The sequence below is a fragment of the Salmo salar genome, chromosome ssa25 (genome assembly GCF_905237065.1).
Source record: "Salmo salar chromosome ssa25, Ssal_v3.1, whole genome shotgun sequence".
NCBI lineage: Eukaryota > Metazoa > Chordata > Actinopteri > Salmoniformes > Salmonidae > Salmo > Salmo salar.
Genome location: NC_059466.1, coordinates 45,177,706 through 45,200,070, shown reverse-complemented (window position 1 = coordinate 45,200,070; position 22,365 = coordinate 45,177,706). Strand labels below are relative to the sequence as shown.

The following is a 22,365-nucleotide window of genomic DNA, read 5'->3' as shown; positions in this document are numbered from 1 at the left end:
GGGTAAGTTGAGCCAATGGCAAGTTGAGCAAATTAAAGTGTTTTCTTCTTAGGCATAATGCAAGACATTATCGCTAGGATATAAAGTAACAACAGGGGCTGCCCGATGTTAAAAGTGTTTTAACAAGTACAAAATGTTTTTTTTTAGGTGTTAAGCCTGTGTTAAAAGATGCTAGAAATAATGAAAAGACAAAAAGCGATTGTGATTGTGTTGAACTGTGTTTGGGAAATGAAGACAGACATGGCTTTAAAAAGGTGGTGGCAATATTTAATTCAGTAGGTGGCTTAATTTATCCTGTCCCATGGCTCAACTTACTCCATAGTCGGAGTAAGTTTTGCTAAAAGAGACCACTTTTTTTGGACAAGCTATGCTTTCAAAACTGTAATGTTTACATTAATTTTGATTATTTCCAGGGATACACAACATCCTGAAATATATATTGGTATCTTTGTTAGAAATAATATTATATATTCCTTGATGGAGTGATGCTGAATGTAAAAAAATGGCTTAACTTACCCCACTCTCCCCTACTGTGAATACTTATTTCATATCTCTAAAGATTTAAAAAAAATTGGGAAATTGAGGATTGTCTCCAAACTGGAAAAAGAAGTGGCTATATGCAGGTATAATGCCAAACTTTTTCACAATGCAGTAGTTATATATATGCAATAATTTTACATATAGCTATACGGCCATGGTTATTTACATAGTCTATGCAATATATATATATATATATATATATATATAAGAAAGTGACATCATATTCGTTGTTGACCTGTTCCTGTCAATCAGTCATAAAAACAAAAACAGAAGAATTACATCTCCAAATACTTGTATAAAAATAGACACTTATTGAAAATTATAAACTGTACCAGCCCAAATATCTCTTATGAAGTATCGGTTATGCATTTATCTTTTAAAAACATTGTTTAGCCATGTAGCTGATGATGGTGCATACAGAAGTTGAGCCTCTAATTTTTTAAAATTGCAACAAGCATACATAAACTGCATATTTACATAGTTGTTGGCACAGAGATTGGATAACTTTAAAAAAAAAAGTTTCTCAAAGCAAGACTGTAATTGACCAAGAATAAACAAGCTAAGAGAATGCCTATTGCTTTACGCTGTTAAGGGAAGCCTCTGCATGTCTGTATAGTTTCAATAGATAGAAAGCAGCCCTGCTAAAATCCACACATTTTTCCAACATGAGCACAGCTTGCCCCAATGCAACAAGCAATTACTCAACCAGTCAAGGAAGAAAATCAAGTCATTCAAAACTGGGTGTACGTGGTACGTTTCTCAAGAACTTCAAGGTAGTCGGGATCACTATGAAGCTTGGCTTTCAGTTCCCAGTACTCACTTATGTTAGGTTCAACATAAACAGCACTCGGTGCTGTGCAATACAATACGGTCTGCTGTATTCTTTCTGGGTGCATGTATTGATGTCTGACATTGAAGTCTGAGTTATACTGATTTGATGAATGGGCAGTATGCCTGCATGGTAAAGTATTGCTGTAAGATGACGGCTTGTCTGGGTCTAGGACATCGTCTTGTAAAGGGGAGTGTTGGTTAAGTGGAGTACTAACACTGTACTCAGCGGTTATTGCGTTACTACCCCCCTCTTCTTCTGAGTGATTATTCAGAAACGCCACATTCAACTGATCAAAGTCTCTGTACCCATCCACTGATTTGTTCTCCATTGGCCTATACACTGTGGGGCTATAGACTGTGTTTTTGCACGTTTGTTCAGTGGGAGAGGAAATGTACTCAAACACATGCCCTGCAGACGTCCTGACTTTTGGAATGGATCCCTTTTTGTAAAGACCGTACTCCATGTTCAGTGAACTAATGCACGCGTTCATGGAGTTATTCTGCTCATTTAGTGTCTTTTGACGTCTCTTCTTCACAGCCGCAAACAGTCCTGCAGCGACAAACACCGAAACGATGAACATCAGGAGTAGGGCAAGGATCGTAACAGACAGAGGAACACTGTTGATCTGTGTGTCGTAATCTAATGATGTTTCTATGGTGATGGTGCTCCCGGGAACAGATTCTTCCGAAGGTGGGATCATGGACGCAAGGATATCAGAGTTATTAAGGCAGAAATGAGTTGTCTTAATGTATCGCATATCCTCCCCGAACAGTCTTTTAGGGGAGCCACAGATGACATTGTCCACAACCGTGCCGCTGCTGAGCTGTTCCAGCCACATCTTCATCTTCACGACGGAGCAGCCGCAATCCCAGGGGTTCTCAAACAAGTCTACCTGCACCAGCGATGTCAGTTGACCCAACACGCCACTGACAGGCAGACTGCGGAGGTGATTATTACGAAGATTTAGTCTGGCCAATGTCAACCCATTAAAGATTCCCCGGGGTAAGGTCTTCAAGAGGTTATTATTCAGGAAGAGCAGCTGAAGGTTGGAGACATGCTGAAAGGTGTCTGAAACAATATCTCTAATGACGTTGTATTCTAAATATAGGAACTGCAGACTCTCTAATCCAAAGAACATATCGACTGTGAGACGGTCTATCAAATTCCCATTCAAGTACAGCCTGCGTAAGTGTGTTAAATCCCCAAAGGCTCTGTCATGGATGTGAGCGATCCGATTGTTGCCAAGGTGAAGCAAATCTAACCCAATCAATTCAACGAAATCTGATCTTCGCACCACAGGGATAAAATTCCCTGTGAGATACATCTTTTTGGGATTGTAGGGTTTGGGATTTAAGTCAGAGATGCGCTCAATCTTTCTCTCTTGGCAGTTAACATTCAGACCGAGGTCTGAAATTTGGAGATTGCAAGTACAGGCAGTAGGACAGTCCAAAGGCATTGGGGATTTGGTTTGATATGAAACTATTTGACCATAGTTTTGTGGTTTATTTGAGGGGATGCGAGATGTGGGTTTTGACTTTAACTTGCCTGACTGGCGAGGTCCCTTGGTGGGCCTTGACCGGGATGTGAAAGGGGCTGTGACTGAGGCTGGTGTGGTCCTAAAGTATGCATCAGTGGTCTGATGTGCCCGGGGACGCATCTCATACTCTGCAATAGCTCTCCTGGGGCACAGTTCCTGTTTAGAGACTTCATCAAGATCTCTCCCATGAAGCCGGAATGGAAATTCACAGACCACATCACCCACTAAAGCGGTGTAGGATATGCTCTCGAGCCAGGCCTTCAGTGCAATCAGCTCACAAGAGCAGTTCCATGGGTTCTCCTCTAGTTGTAATTCCATAATGTTGTCCATGTGTTCCAAAAGACCCGAATAAGGGAACAGTTTCAGTTGATTCCCCCTCAGGTCAAGGTGAGTCAAAGGGACATGTTGGAAAATGTCCGTGGGAAGAGTAGAAATGATGTTGTCGTTTAAAATCAGGACCTCCAGACGATGCAGTTTGCTGAAGGCTTTTGGCTCGACATGGGCGATGGAATTGTAGTCTAGCTGAAGATATTCCAGACTTTCAAGGCCGATGAAAAGATCTTCCGTCAAGGCATCGATTTTGTTATTGTTGAGATGTAATCTTTTTAATCCCTGAAGTCCATTAAAAGCTCCTGATTCAACAGTGGATATGTCATTGTTGCCCAGATGCAATATTGTAAGCCCATTGTATTCAACAAAGTCATTGGTGGAGAGCCTTTTCAAAAGGTTCCCTGTGAGCAATAAATGATATGTTGTAAAGTACACAGGGCTAACTTCAGAGAGATCCACTATTCCTCTACTTTCACAGCCCACAGTCACTATCCCCTCTTTCTCCTCACAGGCACACAGTCTTCGACATATCTCTCCATAATTGTCAAACATCTCAACGATGCCCACTGATGTAGTCACCAACAATAGGATTACAATCCAGTGATGCATTATTCCTGTGTTGATGGTTAAACTCACACTGTCGTGTTGCCGAAGTAACCTAGAAGAAGAAGACATACAGGTCATCTGACTAAACATTCATACTCATGAGTCCTCAAACAGCCTGTAATGAAGAATAGCACCTGCCCAAAGGTAACTTCTGGTTGCCACAGAATTACTCAAACTAACTGAAGGAGAAAAATAACAGGATTCTTAATGAAAAACCTTGACATGAATTAAACTCCACTAACACCAGTCAGTACCATATCATGTAAATGAATAGTGAACAAGGGCACCCACAACTAGTCCATACTTCAGCCCAGTCTGAAATTATTATCATATTATTATTATTATTATCAAAATAAGGAAAACATGTCATATGCAACCAAATAACCTCGATGTTCAAAACCCACAATCAAAACAACCTATACACTTATTTGAAAAAGATGATGGCTATTGCCACATAAACGTAGCATCAGCATCCAATGCAAACACTCCCATGTCATATCTACATTGTATAATCATACTGAGAAATTCTTACCTCACTCACTGGTAAATATGAACGTTCCTTGTTAGGAATGACAACGTATGCTCCATTGTATGACTTACTAATGTTCTACGACGCCTGTTTATTATGAACACGTTTGCCTCACTAATGCACCAAAGAGGATACAAAGAAATGCTGATCAACCATAACTGCCAAATGCCTTTCTCTTTTCATTGCGCGCTGTGCCCGGGAGGACAAAGCTATGCCTGGTAACAAAGTTGCTTATTCGGTCTCCCTGGATGAATTGCTCTCTCTCTCCCCCTCTCTCTCTCTCTCTCTCCTCTCTCTCTCCTCTCCCACTATCTCTCCCCCCCCCCCTCTCTCTCTCCCCCCCTCTCTCTCTCACTCCCCCTCTCCCTCTCCCCCCCTCTCCCTCTCTCTCCCCCTCTCCCTCTCCCTCTCTCTCCCCCTCTCCCTCTCCCTCTCTCTCTCCCCCCTATCTCTCTCTCTGTGTTTCACATACAAACACGAATCCTGTAAAAAACCTTGATCGCACCTGCAATAACTGCCGTTTGTAGGGTGTTACCCTGCCTACTACATTTTACATGAACATAAAATGGAATCATCGGTTGGCCTGTCACTACGCTCAACTTTTATACTGCACACAGATACACCTCCCTGGCATTTCTTAGCAAATAGCCTGCAATGTGCTGCCTTCAACCAATGAGCTACTATCAAGGGGTTAGGATACGACCATATGACGATAAACCTAACGATAATAAGCACATCGAATTCTAACATTTTGCAAGTGTCCTCCATTCACCCACCAAAGTCTGTGAAATGTCACGTAATTTACGTAATGCAACACAGACGCAAAGATACACAATTAAATGTGCGTCTTACCCAGTTACACCACCAAAAGGCGTTACACTGCGTGGATACGGATACTGTCCAAACGTGATCAGTAATTCATTGGCTTGCAAGCGTTTCGTGTCCTCGAAAGATAAAGAAGTGAACGCGTTACCATGTTTCACACCCTGAGCGGTACAACTGAGGACCGTCATTAGTTTATTCACCAAATAATGAGACTAGCAGGGAAACCGCGATTACGGTGCCTCCAGCTTTGTTGGAGAAGCAGCTGTAACGACATAATGTCATCAGCACACTGAAACAATCCGGCTACGTTTAAACTTTTCACATGAAAATAATCACATACTGTACATTCCTCTGAGGTACCTACCCCTCTTCTCCACACCCAAATACCAAAACGTGGGAAAGATTACACCCTTCAGGCTCCACTATTATAAACATGGTATGACTTGCACTGCAATGTATTCACATTTCACAAATGCTATTTTGGGCATCTCACCTTGAACAAGTGTTGACCATGTGACATAGTGATTCACAACTCAGCATTATTAGGCCCTTTGCTTTGTGTTAATGTAGCCTATTTTTACTAGGACAGTGTTTAAATAGTTTAGTTAATACAGTCCAAAGCATCCAACGGTGTCCCTCCCTGCTGTTGACAACCAGCCCTTAAATGAACTGTCACTATTTCCCTTCCTCACTATATTCATCCAGTTTGAGCAGTGAACTAGATTATGCAGTCTTTCCTTCACGTTCATATTACCATCCGGTGCATGAAATATACAATTTCACCCATGTCATGCATGGGATATATACTGAGAGATGAGAATTGAGGTCTACAAACTCAACTGTTGTAGCATCCAACCAAATAACTGATAGAAATGGCTCAGAATGAAATGGGGGATGTTTTGATAGTCTGCCTTTACAGCTATATCTGTTTATCCATTTGTCTCCCCACACATTAGACGTGCCTAGTCATCTTCCCTGGGGCAGCATACTGTATACACATACATTTTTTTTGATAAAGATATCAAAGCCAACAACAATTTTTTTTAACAAAAATGGCACCGGAGAGGATGGCTGACATTTTACGTGCTCCTAACCAACTGTGTTATTTTGTTCGTTTTGTTACATTGTTTGTAACTTTTTTTTTAAAACGTATTTTGTACATGATGTTGCTGCTACTATCTCTTATGACCGAAAATTACTTCTGGACATCACAACACCGATTACTCACCTCAAACTGGAAGAAGATTTTTCCTTTAACGAGTCCGACGAGTCTGACACGAAGGATATACTGCTTTCCCAGGAACAGGCCCAAATCCCCGTCATTTGCGTGAAGAAAAGATGGAGGAAAAGGAGGTGGAGGTCAGGCTGCCTTCTGAGAATATCGAAGGCGAGCGAGTACTCCCACTGCCATCCGTTCTATTCGCCAACATGCAATCATTGGAAAATAATAATCCATATAAAATCTGCCATTTCCAGCTACAATAGTCATTTACAACATTAACAGTGTCTACACTGTATTTATGAACAATTTGATGTTGTTTAAATGGACAAAAAATGTGCTTTTCTTTCAAAAACAAGGACATTACTAAGTGACCCCAAACTTTTGAATGGTAGTGTACAGCCTGGAAGAACTATTGGATATCAGAGAGACGTCAACTTACCAGCACAACCAGCACTACGACCAGGAATACGACTTTCCAAAAGCGGATCCTTTGTCTGCACCATTTAGAGCATTTGAACTGATTCCAGAGGCCGACCCAAAACAACACCGTCTGAAGAGCGGTCTTCTAGTGAGGCTTTGGAAGCACGCACACCACCCACTGCTTCCGAGTGTATTACTCGCTAATGTCCAGTCACTAGTTAACAAAGTTGACGAAATTAGGGCAAGAGTTGCTTTCCAAAGAGATATCCGGGATTGTAACATGCTCTGCTTCACAGAAACATGGCTAGCTGGGGACATGCTGTCGGAGTCCGTACATCCAACGGTATTTTCAGTGCATTTCTCCGACAGGAACAAACTTCTCTCTGGTAAGAAGAAGGGCGGGGGTGTATGTTTCATGATTAACGACTCAAGGTGTAATTGTAACAACATTCAAGAACTCAAGTCCTTTTGTTCACCTGACCTAGAATTCCTCACAATCAAATGCCGACAGTATTATCTCCCAAGGGAAGTCTCCTCGGTTGTCTAGCCGTGTGTATCCCCCCACAAGCGGATACCAAGACGGCCGTCAAGGAACTTCACTGGACTTTATGTAAACTGGAAACCATATATCCTGAGGCTGAATTTATTGTAGCTGGGGATTGTAACAAAGCTAATCTGAGAAAAGGCTACCTAAATTCTATCAGCATATCAATTGCAGTACACGAGCGAGTAACACACTCGACCACTGCTACTATAAATTCCGCGATGCATACGAGGCCCTCCCCACCCTCCTTTTGGCAAATCTGACCATGGCTCCATCTTGTTGCTCCCCTCCTATAGGCAGAAACTAAAACAGGATGCGCCCGTGCAATGCTGGTCTGATCAATCGGATTCCACACTTCAAAATTGCTTCGATCACGTGGACTGGGATATGTTTCGGGTAGCCTCAGACAATAACATTGACGTATACGCTGACTCGGTGAGCGAGTTTATACGGAAGTGTATAGGAGATGTTGTACCCACTGTGACTATTAAAACCTTCCCTAACCAGAAACTGTGGATTAATTGCAGTATTCGCGCAAAACTGAAAGCACGTACCATCGCATTTAATCATGGCAAGGTGACTGGAAACATGACCGAATACAAACAGTGTAGTTATTCCCTCTGTAAGGCAATCAAACAAGCAAAGCGTCAGTATAGAGACAAAGTGGAGTCGCAATTCAACGGCTCAAACACAAGACATATGTGGCAGGGTCTACAGACAATCACGGATTACAAAAAGAAAACCAGCCCTGTCGCGGACATGGACGTCTTCCTCCCAGACAAATGAAACAACTTCTTTGCTCGCTTTGAGGACAATACAGTGCCACTGACACGGCCCTCTACCAAAGCCTGTGGGCTCTCCTTCTCTGTGGCCGACGTGAGTAAAACATTTAAACGTTTTAACACTCGCAAGCCTGCAGGCCCAGACAGCACCCCTAGCCGCGTCCTCAGAGCATGCGCAGACCAGCTGGCTTGTGTGTTTACGGACATATTCAATCAATCCCTATCCCAGTCTGTTGTCTCAACGTGCTTCAAGAGGGCTATCATTGTTCCTGTTCCCAAGAAAGCTAAGGTAACTGAACTAAATGACTATCGCGCCATAGCACTCATTATGAAGTGCTTTGAGAGACTAGTCAAGGATCATATCACCTCCACCCTACCTGTTACCCTAGACCCACCCAATTTGCATACCGCCCCAATAGGTCCACAGACGATGCAATCACCATCACACTGCACACTGCCCTATCCCATCTGGACAAGAGGAATACCTATGTAAGAATGCTGTTCATTGACTACACTTCAGCTCCCAGCTGTGCCCTGGACACCATATGTGAATTGATCGCCCCCATCTATCTTCAGAGTTCGTTCTGTTAGGTGACCTAAACTGGGATATGCTTAACACCCCGGCTGTCCTACAATCTAAACTAAATACCATCAATCTCACACAAATTATCAAGGAACCCACCAGTTACAACCCTAAATCTGTAAACATGGGCACCCTCATAGATATTATCCTGACCAACTTGCCCGCCAAATACACCTCTGCTGTTTTCAATCAGGATCTCAGCGATCACTGCCTCATTGCCTGCATCCGTTATGGGTCCGTGGTCAAACGACCACCCCTCATCACTGTCAAACACTCCCTAAAACACTTCTGTGAACAGGCTTTTCTAATCGACCTGGCCCGGGTATCCTGGAAGGATATTGACCTCATCCCATCAGTAGAGGATGCCTGGTTGTTCTTTAAAAGTAATTTCCTCACCATCTTAAATAAGCATTCCCTTTAAAAAAATGGAGAACTAAGAACAGATATAGCCCTTGGTTCACGTCAGACTTGACTGCCCTCGACCAGCACAAAAACATCCTGTGGCGTACTGCACTAGCATCGAATTGTCCCCGCGATATGCAACTTTTCAGGGAAGTCAGGAACCAATACACACTGTCAGTTAGGAAAGCAAAGCAAAGCTTTTTCAAACAGAAATTTGCATCCTGCAGCTCTAACTCCAAAAAGTTCTGGGATACTAAAGTCCATGGAGAATAAGATTACCTCCTCTCAGTTGCCCAATGCACTGAGGCTAGGAAACACTGTCACCACCGATAAATCCACGATAATCGAGAATTTCAATAAGCATATCTCTATGGCTGGCCATGCTTTCCTCCTGGCTACCCAAACCCCAGCCAACAGCTCCGCACCCCCCCGCAGCGACTGGCCTAAGCCTTCCTAGCTGATGTTTTGAAAGACCTTGGACCTGTACAAATCAGCTGGGCTAGAAAATCTGGACCCTCTCTTTCTAAAATTATCTGCCGCCATTGTTGCAACCCCTATCACTAGTCTGTTCAACCTCTCTTTTGTATCATCTGAGATTCCTAAAGATTGGAAAGCTGCCGCGGTCATCCCCCTCTTCAAAGGGGGTGACACTAGACCCAAACTGTTACAGACCTATATCCATCCTGCCCTGCCTTTCTAAAGTTTTCAAAAGCCAAGTTAACAAACAGTTTCTGATCATTTCAAATCCCACCGTACCTTCTACGCTGTGCAGTCCGGTTTCCGAGCTGGTCATGGGTACACCTCAGCCACGCTCAAGGTATTAATTAAACGATATCATAACCGCCATCGATAAAAGACAGTACTGTGAAGCCGTCTTCATTGACCTGGCCAAGGCTTTCGACTCTGTCAATCACCGTATTCTTATTGTCAGACTCAACAGCCTTGGTTTGTCAAATGACTGTCTTGCCTGGTTCACCAACTACTTCTCAGACAGAGTTCAGTGTGTCAAATCGGAGGGCCTGTTGTCCGGACCTCTGGCAGTCTCTATGGGGATACCACAGGGTTCAATACAAGGGCCGACTCTTTTCTCTGTATATATCAATGATGTCGCTCTTGCTGCGGGTGATTCCTTGATCCACCTCTACGCAGACGACACCATCCTGTATACATCTGGCCCTTCTTTGGACACTGTCTTAACAAACCTCCAAACAAGCTTCAATGCCATACAACACTCCTTCCGTGGCCTCCAACTGCTCTTAAACGCTAGTTAAACTAAATGCATGCTCTTCAACCGATCGCTGCCTGCACCCACCCGCCCAACTAGCATCACTACTCTGGACGGTTCTGACTTAGAATATGTGGACAACTACAAATACCTAGGTGTCTGGCTAGACTGTAAACTCTCCTTCCAGACTCACATTAAGCGTCTCCAATCCAAAAATAAATCTAGAATCGGCTTCCTATTTTGCAACAAAGCCTCCTTCACTCATGCTGCCAAACATACCCTCGTAAAACTGACTTTCCAACCGGTCCTCAACTTCGGCGATGTCATTTACAAAAGAGCCTCCAACACTGTACTCAACAAACCGGATGCAGTCTATCACAGTGCAATCCGTTTTGTCACCAAAGCCCCATATACTACCCACCACTGCGACCTGTATGCTCTCGTTGGCTGGCCCTCGCTAAATATTCGTCGCCAAACCCACTGGCTCCAGGTCATTTATAAGTCTTTGCTAGGTAAAGCTCCGCCTTATCTCAGCTCACTGGTCACCATAACAACACCCATCCATAGCACGCGCTCCAGCAGGTATATCTCGCTGGTCATCCCCAAAGCCAAAACTCCTTTGGCCGCCTTTCCTTCCTGTTCTCTGCTGCCAATGACTGGAACGATTTGCAAAAATTGCTGAAGTTGGAGACTTATATCTCCCTCACTACCTTTAAGCGTCAGCTATCTGAGCAGCTTTCCGATTGCTGCAGCTGTACACAGCCCATCTGTAGATAGCCCTTCCAACTACCTCATCCCCATACTGTTTTTATAAACTTTTTTTCCTCTTTTGCACAGCAGTATTTCTACATGCACTTCTATCATTCCAGTGTTAATTTTCTAAATTGTAATTACTTTGCTAGTATTGGCCTATTTATTGCCTTACCTCCTTACTCCATTTGCACACACTGTATATAGATTTTCCTATTGTGTTATTGACTGTACTTTTGTTTATCCCATGTGTAACTGTGTTGTTGTTTTTTTTTGCACTACTTTGCTTTATGTTGGCCAGGTCGCAGTTGTAAATGAAACTTGTTCTCAACTAGTCTACCTGCTTAAATAAAGGTGAAATATATTTAAAAAAAATAAGAATTCAACACCATAGTACCCTCCAAACTCATCATTAAGCTTGAGACCCTGGGTCTCGACCCCGCCCTGTGCAACTGGGTCCTGAACTTCCTGACAGGCCGCCCCCAGGTGGTGAAGTTGGAAACAACATCTCCACTCCGCTGATCCTCAATACTGGGACCCCACAAGGGTGTGTTCTCAGCCCTCTCCTGTACTCCCTGTTCACCCACGGCTGTTTGGCCATACACGCTTCCAACTCAATCATCAAGTTTTCAGACGACACTACACAGACAGTGTGGTGAAGAAGGCGCAACAGCGCCTCCTCAACCTCAGGAGGCTGAAAAAATGTGGCTTGTCACCGAAAATCCTCACTAAATTTTACAGGTGCACAATTGAGAACATGCTGTTGGGCTGTTTCACCGCCTGGTACGGCAACTGCACCGCCCACAACCACAGGGCTCTCCAGAGGGTGGTGCGGTCTGCCCAACGCATCACCGGGGGCAAACTACCTGCCCTCCAGGACACCTACAACACCCGATGTCACAGGAAGGCAAAAAAGATCATCAAGGACAATAACCACCCGAGCCACTGCCTGTTCACCGCGCTTCTATCCAGAAGGCGACGTCAGCACAGGTGCATCAAAGCTGGGACAGAGAGATTGAAAAACAGCTTCTATCTATCTCAAGGACATCAGATTGTTAAACAGCCACCACTATCACAGAGAGGCGGCTGTCTACCTACAGACTTGATATCATTGGCCACTTTAATAAATGGAACACTAGTCACTTTAATAATTACACTTTCAGAATGTTTACATATCTCGCATTACTCATCTCATATGTATATACTGTATACTGTGCCCTTCACTATCTATTCTATACTATCTATTGCATCTTAGCCGCTCTGTCACTGCTCATCCATATATTTTATACTTAGATATTCTCATCCTATTCCTTTACTAGATTGTGTGTATCAGGTTTTGTTGTGGAATTTGCTAGATATTAGGTTTTGTCGTGGAATTGTTAGAGATTACCTGTTAGATACTGCTGCACTGTCGAATCTAGAAGCATAAGCATTTCGCTACACTCGCAATAACATCTGCAAACCACACTGAAAAGATTTGGCATGGGTCCCCACATCCTCAAAAAGTTATACAGCTGCACCATCGAGAGCATCCTGACCAGTTGCTTCACCGCCTGGTATGGCAACTGCTCGGCATCTGATCATAAGGCGCTACAGAGGGTAGTGCGTACAGCTCAGTACATCACTGGAGCCAAGCTTGCTGCCATCCAGGAAGCTTGGTTATTGTTATTTTATTGTGTTACTTTCTATTATTTTTTTTACTTTTGTTTATTTAGTAAATATTTTCTTAACTCTTCTTGAACTGCACTGTTGGTTAAAGGCTTGTAAGTAAGCATTTCACGGTAAAGTCTACACCTGTTGTATTCGGCGCATGTGACAAATATGATTATTGCATGTGATTTGATTTTTTTTTGGGCTGGATTATTCATAATTGGTGCACCTGCCTCATCATCTTCATTTCACCCTAAACCTTTGCGTTTATGAAACCAGACCGTGTTCCAGGCAGCTAGAATTACCATGTGTTATACCATGTGTTACTATATTCTGGAAACTGGAAACATTTATCTCCCTAACTAACTTTAAGCACCAGCTGTCAGAGCAGCTCACAGATCACTGCACCTGTACATAGCCCATCTATATTTAGCCCAAACTACTACCTCTTCCCCTACTGTATTTATTTATTTTATTTATTTTGCTCCTTTGCACCATATTATTTATATTTTATCTCTGAACTTTCTTCAAACTACAAATCTACCATTCCAGTGTTTTTCTTGCTATACTTTATTTACTTTGCCACCATGGCATTTTTTTGCCATTACCTCCCTTATCTCACATCATTTGCTCACAATGTATATAGTCTTATTTTTGTCTACTGTATCATTGATTGTATGTTGTTTTATTCCATGTGTAACTCTGTGTTTTTGTATGTTGTCGAACTGCTTTGCTTTATCTTGGCCAGGTCGCAATTGTAAATGAGAACTTGTTCTCAACTTGCATACCTGGTTAAATAAAGGTGAAATAAATAAAATAAATAAATATTCCTTCCTTGTTTTTCAATTATCTAACATTTTATAACTACCATGTGTATGTTGTATTTAACATAAGGTGTAGAAAAGTGACCCCCTCCTGAAGCTAGTGTTTGTTTGCTGTCAGTCATGTGGAAACATAACATTTACATTTTTTTGTAAAATGTATATTTTTTTATTAACAAATAAATATCAACAAACAAAAAGGTGAAACTTGTCAGGAATCAAAACCCCCCAAATCATATTCATTAATAATACAACAACTTGTCAGGAATCCAAACCCCCCAAATCATATTCATTAATAATACAACAACTTGTCAGGAATCCAAACCCCCAAATCATATTCATTAATAATACAACAACTTGTCAGGAATCCAAACCCCCAAATCATATTCATTAATAATCCAACAACTTGTCAGGAATCCAAACCCCCCAAATCATATTCATTAATAATACAACAACTTGTCAGGAATCAAAACCCCCAAATCATATTCATTAATAATACAACAACTTGTCAGGAATCCAAACCCCCCAAATCATATTCATTAATAATACAACAACTTGTCAGGAATCCAAACCCCCAAATCATATTCATTAATAATACAACAACTTGTCAGGAATCCAAACCCCCCCAAATAGTATTCATTAATAATACAACAACTTGTCAGGAATCCAAACCCCCCAAATCATATTCATTAATAATACAACAACTTGTCAGGAATCCAAACCCCCCAAATCATATTCATAAATAATACAACAACTTGTCAGGAATCCAAAACCCCCCAAATCATATTCATTAATAATACAACAACTTGTCAGGAATCAAAACCCCCAAATCATATTCATTAATAATACAACAACTTGTCAGGAATCCAAACCCCCCAAATCATATTCATTAATAATACAACAACTTGTCAGGAATCAAAACCCCCAAATCATATTCATTAATAATACAACAACTTGTCAGGAATCCAAAACCCCCAAATCATATTCATTAATAATACAACATCTTGTCAGGAATCAAAACCCCCCAAATCATATTCATTAATAATACAACAACTTGTCAGGAATCCAAAACCCCCAAATCATATTCATTAATAATACAACAACTTGTCAGGAATCCAAACCCCCAAATAATATTCATTAATAATACAACAACTTGTCAGGAATCCAAACCCCCAAATCATATTCATTAATAATACAACAACTTGTCAGGAATCCAAACCCCCCAAATCATATTCATTAATAATACAACAACTTGTCAGGAATCCAACCCCCCAAATCATATTCATTAATAATACAACAACTTGTCAGGAATCCAAACCCCCCAAATCATATTCATTAATAATACAACAACTTGTCAGGAATCCAAACCCCCAAATCATATTCATTAATAATACAACAACTTGTCAGGAATCAAAACCCCCCAAATCATATTCATTAATAATACAACAACTTGTCAGGAATCAAAACCCCCCAAATCATATTCATTAATAATACAACAACTTGTCAGGAATCAAAACCCCCCAAATCATATTCATTAATAATACAACAACTTGTCAGGAATCAAAACCCCCAAATCATATTCATTAATAATACAACAACTTGTCAGGAATCCAAAACCCCCAAATCATATTCATTAATAATACAACAACTTGTCAGGAATCCAAACCAGCCCAAATCATATTCATTAATAATACAACAACTTGTCAGGAATCCAAAACCCCCAAATCATATTCATTAATAATACAACAACTTGTCAGGAATCCAAACCCCCCAAATCATATTCATTAATAATACAACAACTTGTCAGGAATCCAAAACCCCCAAATCATATTCATTAATAATACAACAACTTGTCAGGAATCCAAACCCCCCAAATCATATTCATTAATAATACAACAACTTGTCAGGAATCCAAACCCCCCAAATCATATTCATTAATAATACAACAACTTGTCAGGAATCCAAACCCCCAAATCATATTCATTAATAATACAACAACTTGTCAGGAATCCAAACCCCCCAAATCATATTCATTAATAATACAACAACTTGTCAGGAATCAAAACCCCCCAAATCATATTCATTAATAATACAACAACTTGTCAGCAATCCAAAACCCCCCCAAATCATATTCATTAATAATACAACAACTTGTCAGGAATCAAAACCCCCAAATCATATTCATTAATAATACAACAACTTGTCAGGAATCCAAACCCCCAAATCATATTCATTAATAATACAACAACTTGTCAGGAATCCAAACCCCCCAAATCATATTCATTAATAATACAACAACTTGTCAGGAATCCAAACCCCCCAAATCATATTCATTAATAATACAACAACTTGTCAGGAATCCAAACCCCCCAAATCATAATCATTAATAATACAACAACTTGTCAGGAATCCAAAACCCCCAAATCATATTCATTAATAATACAACAACTTGTCAGGAATCAAAACCCCCCAAATCATATTCATTAATAATACAACAACTTGTCAGGAATCCAAACCCCCAAATCATATTCATTAATAATACAACAACTTGTCAGGAATCCAAACCCCCAAATCATATTCATTAATAATACAACAACTTGTCAGGAATCCAAACCCCCCAAATCATATTCATTAATAATACAACAACTTGTCAGGAATCCAAACCCCCCAAATCATATTCATTAATAATACAACAACTTGTCAGGAATCCAAAACCCCCAAATCATATTCATTAATAATACAACAACTTGTCAGGAATCCAAAACCCCCCAAATCATATTCATTAATAATACAACAACTTGTCAGGAATCCAAACCCCCCAAATCATATTCATTAATAATACAACAACTTGTCAGGAATCCAAAACCCCCAAATCATATTCATTAATAATACAACAACTTGTCAGGAATCAAAACCCCCAAATCATATTCATTAATAATACAACAACTTGTCAGGAATCCAAAACCCCCAAATCATATTCATTAATAATACAACAACTTGTCAGGAATCCAAACCCCCAAATAATATTCATTAATAATACAACAACTTGTCAGGAATCCAAACCCCCAAATCATATTCATTAATAATACAACAACTTGTCAGGAATCCAAACCCCCAAATCATATTCATTAATAATACAACAACTTGTCAGGAATCCAAACCCCCCAAATCATATTCATTAATAATACAACAACTTGTCAGGAATCCAAACCCCCCAAATCATATTCATTAATAATACAACAACTTGTCAGGAATCCAAACCCCCCAAATCATATTCATTAATAATACAACAACTTGTAAGGAATCCAACCCCCCAAATCATATTCATTAATAATACAACAACTTGTCAGGAATCCAAACCCCCAAATCATATTCATTAATAATACAACAACTTGTCAGGAATCAAAACCCCCAAATCATATTCATTAATAATACAACAACTTGTCAGGAATCCAAACCCCCCAAATCATATTCATTAATAATACAACAACTTGTCAGGAATCCAAACCCCCCAAATCATATTCATTAATAATACAACAACTTGTCAGGAATCCAAACCCCCAAATCATATTCATTAATAATACAACAACTTGTCAGGAATCCAAACCCCCCAAATCATATTCATTAATAATACAACAACTTGTCAGGAATCAAAACCCCCCAAATCATATTCATTAATAATACAACAACTTGTCAGGAATCCAAAACCCCCAAATCATATTCATTAATAATACAACAACTTGTCAGGAATCCAAAACCCCCAAATCATATTCATTAATAATACAACAACTTGTCAGGAATCAAAACCCCCAAATCATATTCATTAATAATACAACAACTTGTCAGGAATCCAAACCCCCAAATCATATTCATTAATAATACAACAACTTGTCAGGAATCCAAACCCCCAAATCATATTCATTAATAATACAACAACTTGTCAGGAATCCAAACCCCCAAATCATATTCATTAATAATACAACAACTTGTCAGGAATCCAAACCCCCAAATCATATTCATTAATAATACAACAACTTGTCAGGAATCCAAACCCCCAAATCATATTCATTAATAATACAACAACTTGTCAGGAATCCAAAACCCCCAAATCATATTCATTAATAATACAACAACTTGTCAGGAATCAAAACCCCCCAAATCATATTCATTAATAATACAACAACTTGTCAGGAATCCAAACCCCCCAAATCATATTCATTAATAATACAACAACTTGTCAGGAATCCAAACCCCCCAAATCATATTCATTAATAATACAACAACTTGTCAGGAATCCAAACCCCCAAATCATATTCATTAATAATACAACAACTTGTCAGGAATCCAAACCCCCCAAATCATATTCATTAATAATACAACAACTTGTCAGGAATCCAAACCCCCCAAATCATATTAATTAATAATACAACAACTTGTCAGGAATCCAAACCCCCCAAATCATATTAATTAATAATACAACAACTTGTCAGGAATCCAAACCCCCAAATCATATTCATTAATAATACAACAACTTGTCAGGAATCCAAACCCCCAAATCATATTCATTAATAATACAACAACTTGTCAGGAATCCAAACCCCCCAAATCATATTAATTAATAATACAACAACTTGTCAGGAATCCAAACCCCCAAATCATATTCATTAATAATACAACAACTTGTCAGGAATCAAAACCCCCAAATCATATTCATTAATAATACAACAACTTGTCAGGAATCCAAACCCCCCAAATCATATTCATTAATAATACAACAACTTGTCAGGAATCCAAACCCCCCAAATCATATTCATTAATAATACAACAACTTGTCAGGAATCCAAACCCCCCAAATCATATTCATTAATAATACAACAACTTGTCAGGAATCCAAACCCCCCAAATCATATTCATTAATAATACAACAACTTGTCAGGAATCCAAACCCCCCAAATCATATTCATTAATAATACAACAACTTGTCAGGAATCCAAACCCCCCAAATCATATTCATTAATAATACAACAACTTGTCAGGAATCAAAACCCCCCAAATCATATTCATTAATAATACAACAACTTGTCAGGAATCCTAAACCCCCCAAATCATATTCATTAATAATACAACAACTTGTCAGGAATCCAAACCCCCAAATCATATTCATTAATAATACAACAACTTGTCAGGAATCCAAAACCCCCCAAATCATATTCATTAATAATACAACAACTTGTCAGGAATCCAAACCCCCAAATCATATTCATTAATAATACAACAACTTGTCAGGAATCCAAACCCCCAAATCATATTCATTAATAATACAACAACTTGTCAGGAATCAAAACCCCCAAATCATATTCATTAATAATACAACAACTTGTCAGGAATCCAAACCCCCCAAATCATATTCATTAATAATACAACAACTTGTCAGGAATCCAAACCCCCCAAATCATATTCATTAATAATACAACAACTTGTCAGGAATCCAAACCCCCCAAATCATATTCATTAATAATACAACAACTTGTCAGGAATCCAAAACCCCCAAATCATGTTCATTAATAATACAACAACTTGTCAGGAATCAAAACCCCCCAAATCATATTCATTAATAATACAACAACTTGTCAGGAATCCAAAACCCCCAAATCATATTCATTAATAATACAACAACTTGTCAGGAATCCAAACCCCCCAAATCATATTCATTAATAATACAACAACTTGTCAGGAATCCAAACCCCCCAAATCATATTCATTAATAATACAACAACTTGTCAGGAATCCAAACCCCCCAAATCATATTCATTAATAATACAACAACTTGTCAGGAATCCAAAACCCCCCAAATCATATTCATTAATAATACAACAACTTGTCAGGAATCCAAACCCCCCAAATCATATTCATTAATAATACAACAACTTGTCAGGAATCCAAACCCCCCAAATCATATTCATTAATAATACAACAACTTGTCAGGAATCCAAAACCCCCAAATCATATTCATTAATAATACAACAACTTGTCAGGAATCCAAACCCCCAAATCATATTCATTAATAATACAACAACTTGTCAGGAATCCAAACCCCCCAAATCATATTCATTAATAATACAACAACTTGTCAGGAATCCAAACCCCCAAATCATATTCATTAATAATACAACAACTTGTCAGGAATCCAAACCCCCAAATCATATTCATTAATAATACAACAACTTGTCAGGAATCCAAACCCCCAAATCATATTCATTAATAATACAACAACTGAGGAATCCAAACCCCCAAATCATATTCATTAATAATACAACAACTTGTCAGGAATCCAAACCCCCCAAATCATATTCATTAATAATACAACAACTTGTCAGGAATCCAAACCCCCCAAATCATATTCATTAATAATACAACAACTTGTCAGGAATCCAAACCCCCAAATCATATTCATTAATAATACAACAACTTGTCAGGAATCCAAACCCCCAAATCATATTCATTAATAATACAACAACTTGTCAGGAATCCAAACCCCCCAAATCATATTCATTAATAATACAACAACTTGTCAGGAATCCAAACCCCCCAAATCATATTCATTAATAATACAACAACTTGTCAGGAATCCAAACCCCCAAATCATATTCATTAATAATACAACAACTTGTCAGGAATCCAAACCCCCAAATCATATTCATTAATAATACAACAACTTGTCAGGAATCCAAACCCCCCAAATCATATTCATTAATAATACAACAACTTGTCAGGAATCCAAACCCCCCAAATCATATTCATTAATAATACAACAACTTGTCAGGAATCCAAACCCCCAAATCATATTCATTAATAATACAACAACTTGTCAGGAATCCAAACCCCCCAAATCATATTCATTAATAATACAACAACTTGTCAGGAATCCAAACCCCCCAAATCATATTCATTAATAATACAACAACTTGTCAGGAATCCAAACCCCCCAAATCATATTCATTAATAATACAACAACTTGTCAGGAATCCAAACCCCCCAAATCATATTCATTAATAATACAACAACTTGTCAGGAATCCAAACCCCCCAAATCATATTCATTAATAATACAACAACTTGTCAGGAATCCAAACCCCCCAAATCATATTCATTAATAATACAACAACTTGTCAGGAATCCAAACCCCCCAAATCATATTCATTAATAATACAACAACTTGTCAGGAATCCAAACCCCCCAAATCATATTCATTAATAATACAACAACTTGTCAGGAATCCAAAACCCCCAAATCATATTCATTAATAATACAACAACTTGTCAGGAATCCAAACCCCCAAATCATATTCATTAATAATACAACAACTTGTCAGGAATCCAAACCCCCCAAATCATATTCATTAATAATACAACAACTTGTCAGGAATCCAAACCCCCAAATCATATTCATTAATAATACAACAACTTGTCAGGAATCCAAACCCCCAAATCATATTCATTAATAATACAACAACTTGTCAGGAATCCAAACCCCCCAAATCATATTCATTAATAATACAACAACTTGTCAGGAATCCAAACCCCCCAAATCATATTCATTAATAATACAACAACTTGTCAGGAATCCAAAACCCCCCAAATCATATTCATTAATAATACAACAACTTGTCAGGAATCCAAACCCCCCAAATCATATTCATTAATAATACAACAACTTGTCAGGAATCCAAAACCCCCAAATCATATTCATTAATAATACAACAACTTGTCAGGAATCCAAAACCCCCAAATCATATTCATTAATAATACAACAACTTGTCAGGAATCAAAACCCCCAAATCATATTCATTAATAATACAACAACTTGTCAGGAATCCAAACCCCCAAATCATATTCATTAATAATACAACAACTTGTCAGGAATCCAAACCCCCAAATCATATTCATTAATAATACAACAACTTGTCAGGAATCCAAACCCCCAAATCATATTCATTAATAATACAACAACTTGTCAGGAATCCAAACCCCCAAATCATATTCATTAATAATACAACAACTTGTCAGGAATCCAAACCCCCAAATCATATTCATTAATAATACAACAACTTGTCAGGAATCCAAACCCCCCAAATCATATTCATTAATAATACAACAACTTGTCAGGAATCCAAACCCCCCAAATCATATTCATTAATAATACAACAACTTGTCAGGAATCCAAACCCCCCAAATCATATTCATTAATAATACAACAACTTGTCAGGAATCCAAACCCCCAAATCATATTCATTAATAATACAACAACTTGTCAGGAATCCAAACCCCCAAATCATATTCATTAATAATACAACAACTTGTCAGGAATCCAAAACCCCCAAATCATATTCATTAATAATACAACAACTTGTCAGGAATCCAAACCCCCCAAATCATATTCATTAATAATACAACAACTTGTCAGGAATCCAAACCCCCCAAATCATATTCATTAATAATACAACAACTTGTCAGGAATCCAAACCCCCCAAATCATATTCATTAATAATACAACAACTTGTCAGGAATCCAAACCCCCCAAATCATATTCATTAATAATACAACAACTTGTCAGGAATCCAAAACCCCCAAATCATATTCATTAATAATACAACAACTTGTCAGGAATCCAAACCCCCAAATCATATTCATTAATAATACAACAACTTGTCAGGAATCCAAACCCCCAAATCATATTCATTAATAATACAACAACTTGTCAGGAATCCA

General features: G+C 39.0%; 1 protein-coding gene across 1 annotated transcript; it reads right to left on the bottom strand.

Annotated features, from left to right (window-relative positions):
* Positions 1-245: 245 nt before the first annotated feature.
* LOC106586847 (SLIT and NTRK-like protein 5) lies at positions 246-4,662 on the bottom strand. The gene is made up of 2 exons (XM_014174560.2): positions 4,378-4,662; positions 246-3,897 (listed from the first exon to the last, which is right to left on the bottom strand). Exon 2 carries the CDS (start codon positions 3,846-3,848, stop codon positions 1,272-1,274), a length of 2,577 nt encoding a protein of 858 aa, XP_014030035.1. The 5' UTR covers positions 3,849-3,897; positions 4,378-4,662; the 3' UTR covers positions 246-1,271.
* Positions 4,663-22,365: the final 17,703 nt, after the last annotated feature.

Bases quoted from the DNA above. Each gene is read 5' to 3' on its own strand.
- LOC106586847 (XM_014174560.2), bottom strand. From the start codon at position 3,848: ATGCATCACTGGATTGTAATCCTATTGTTGGTGACTACATCAGTGGGC.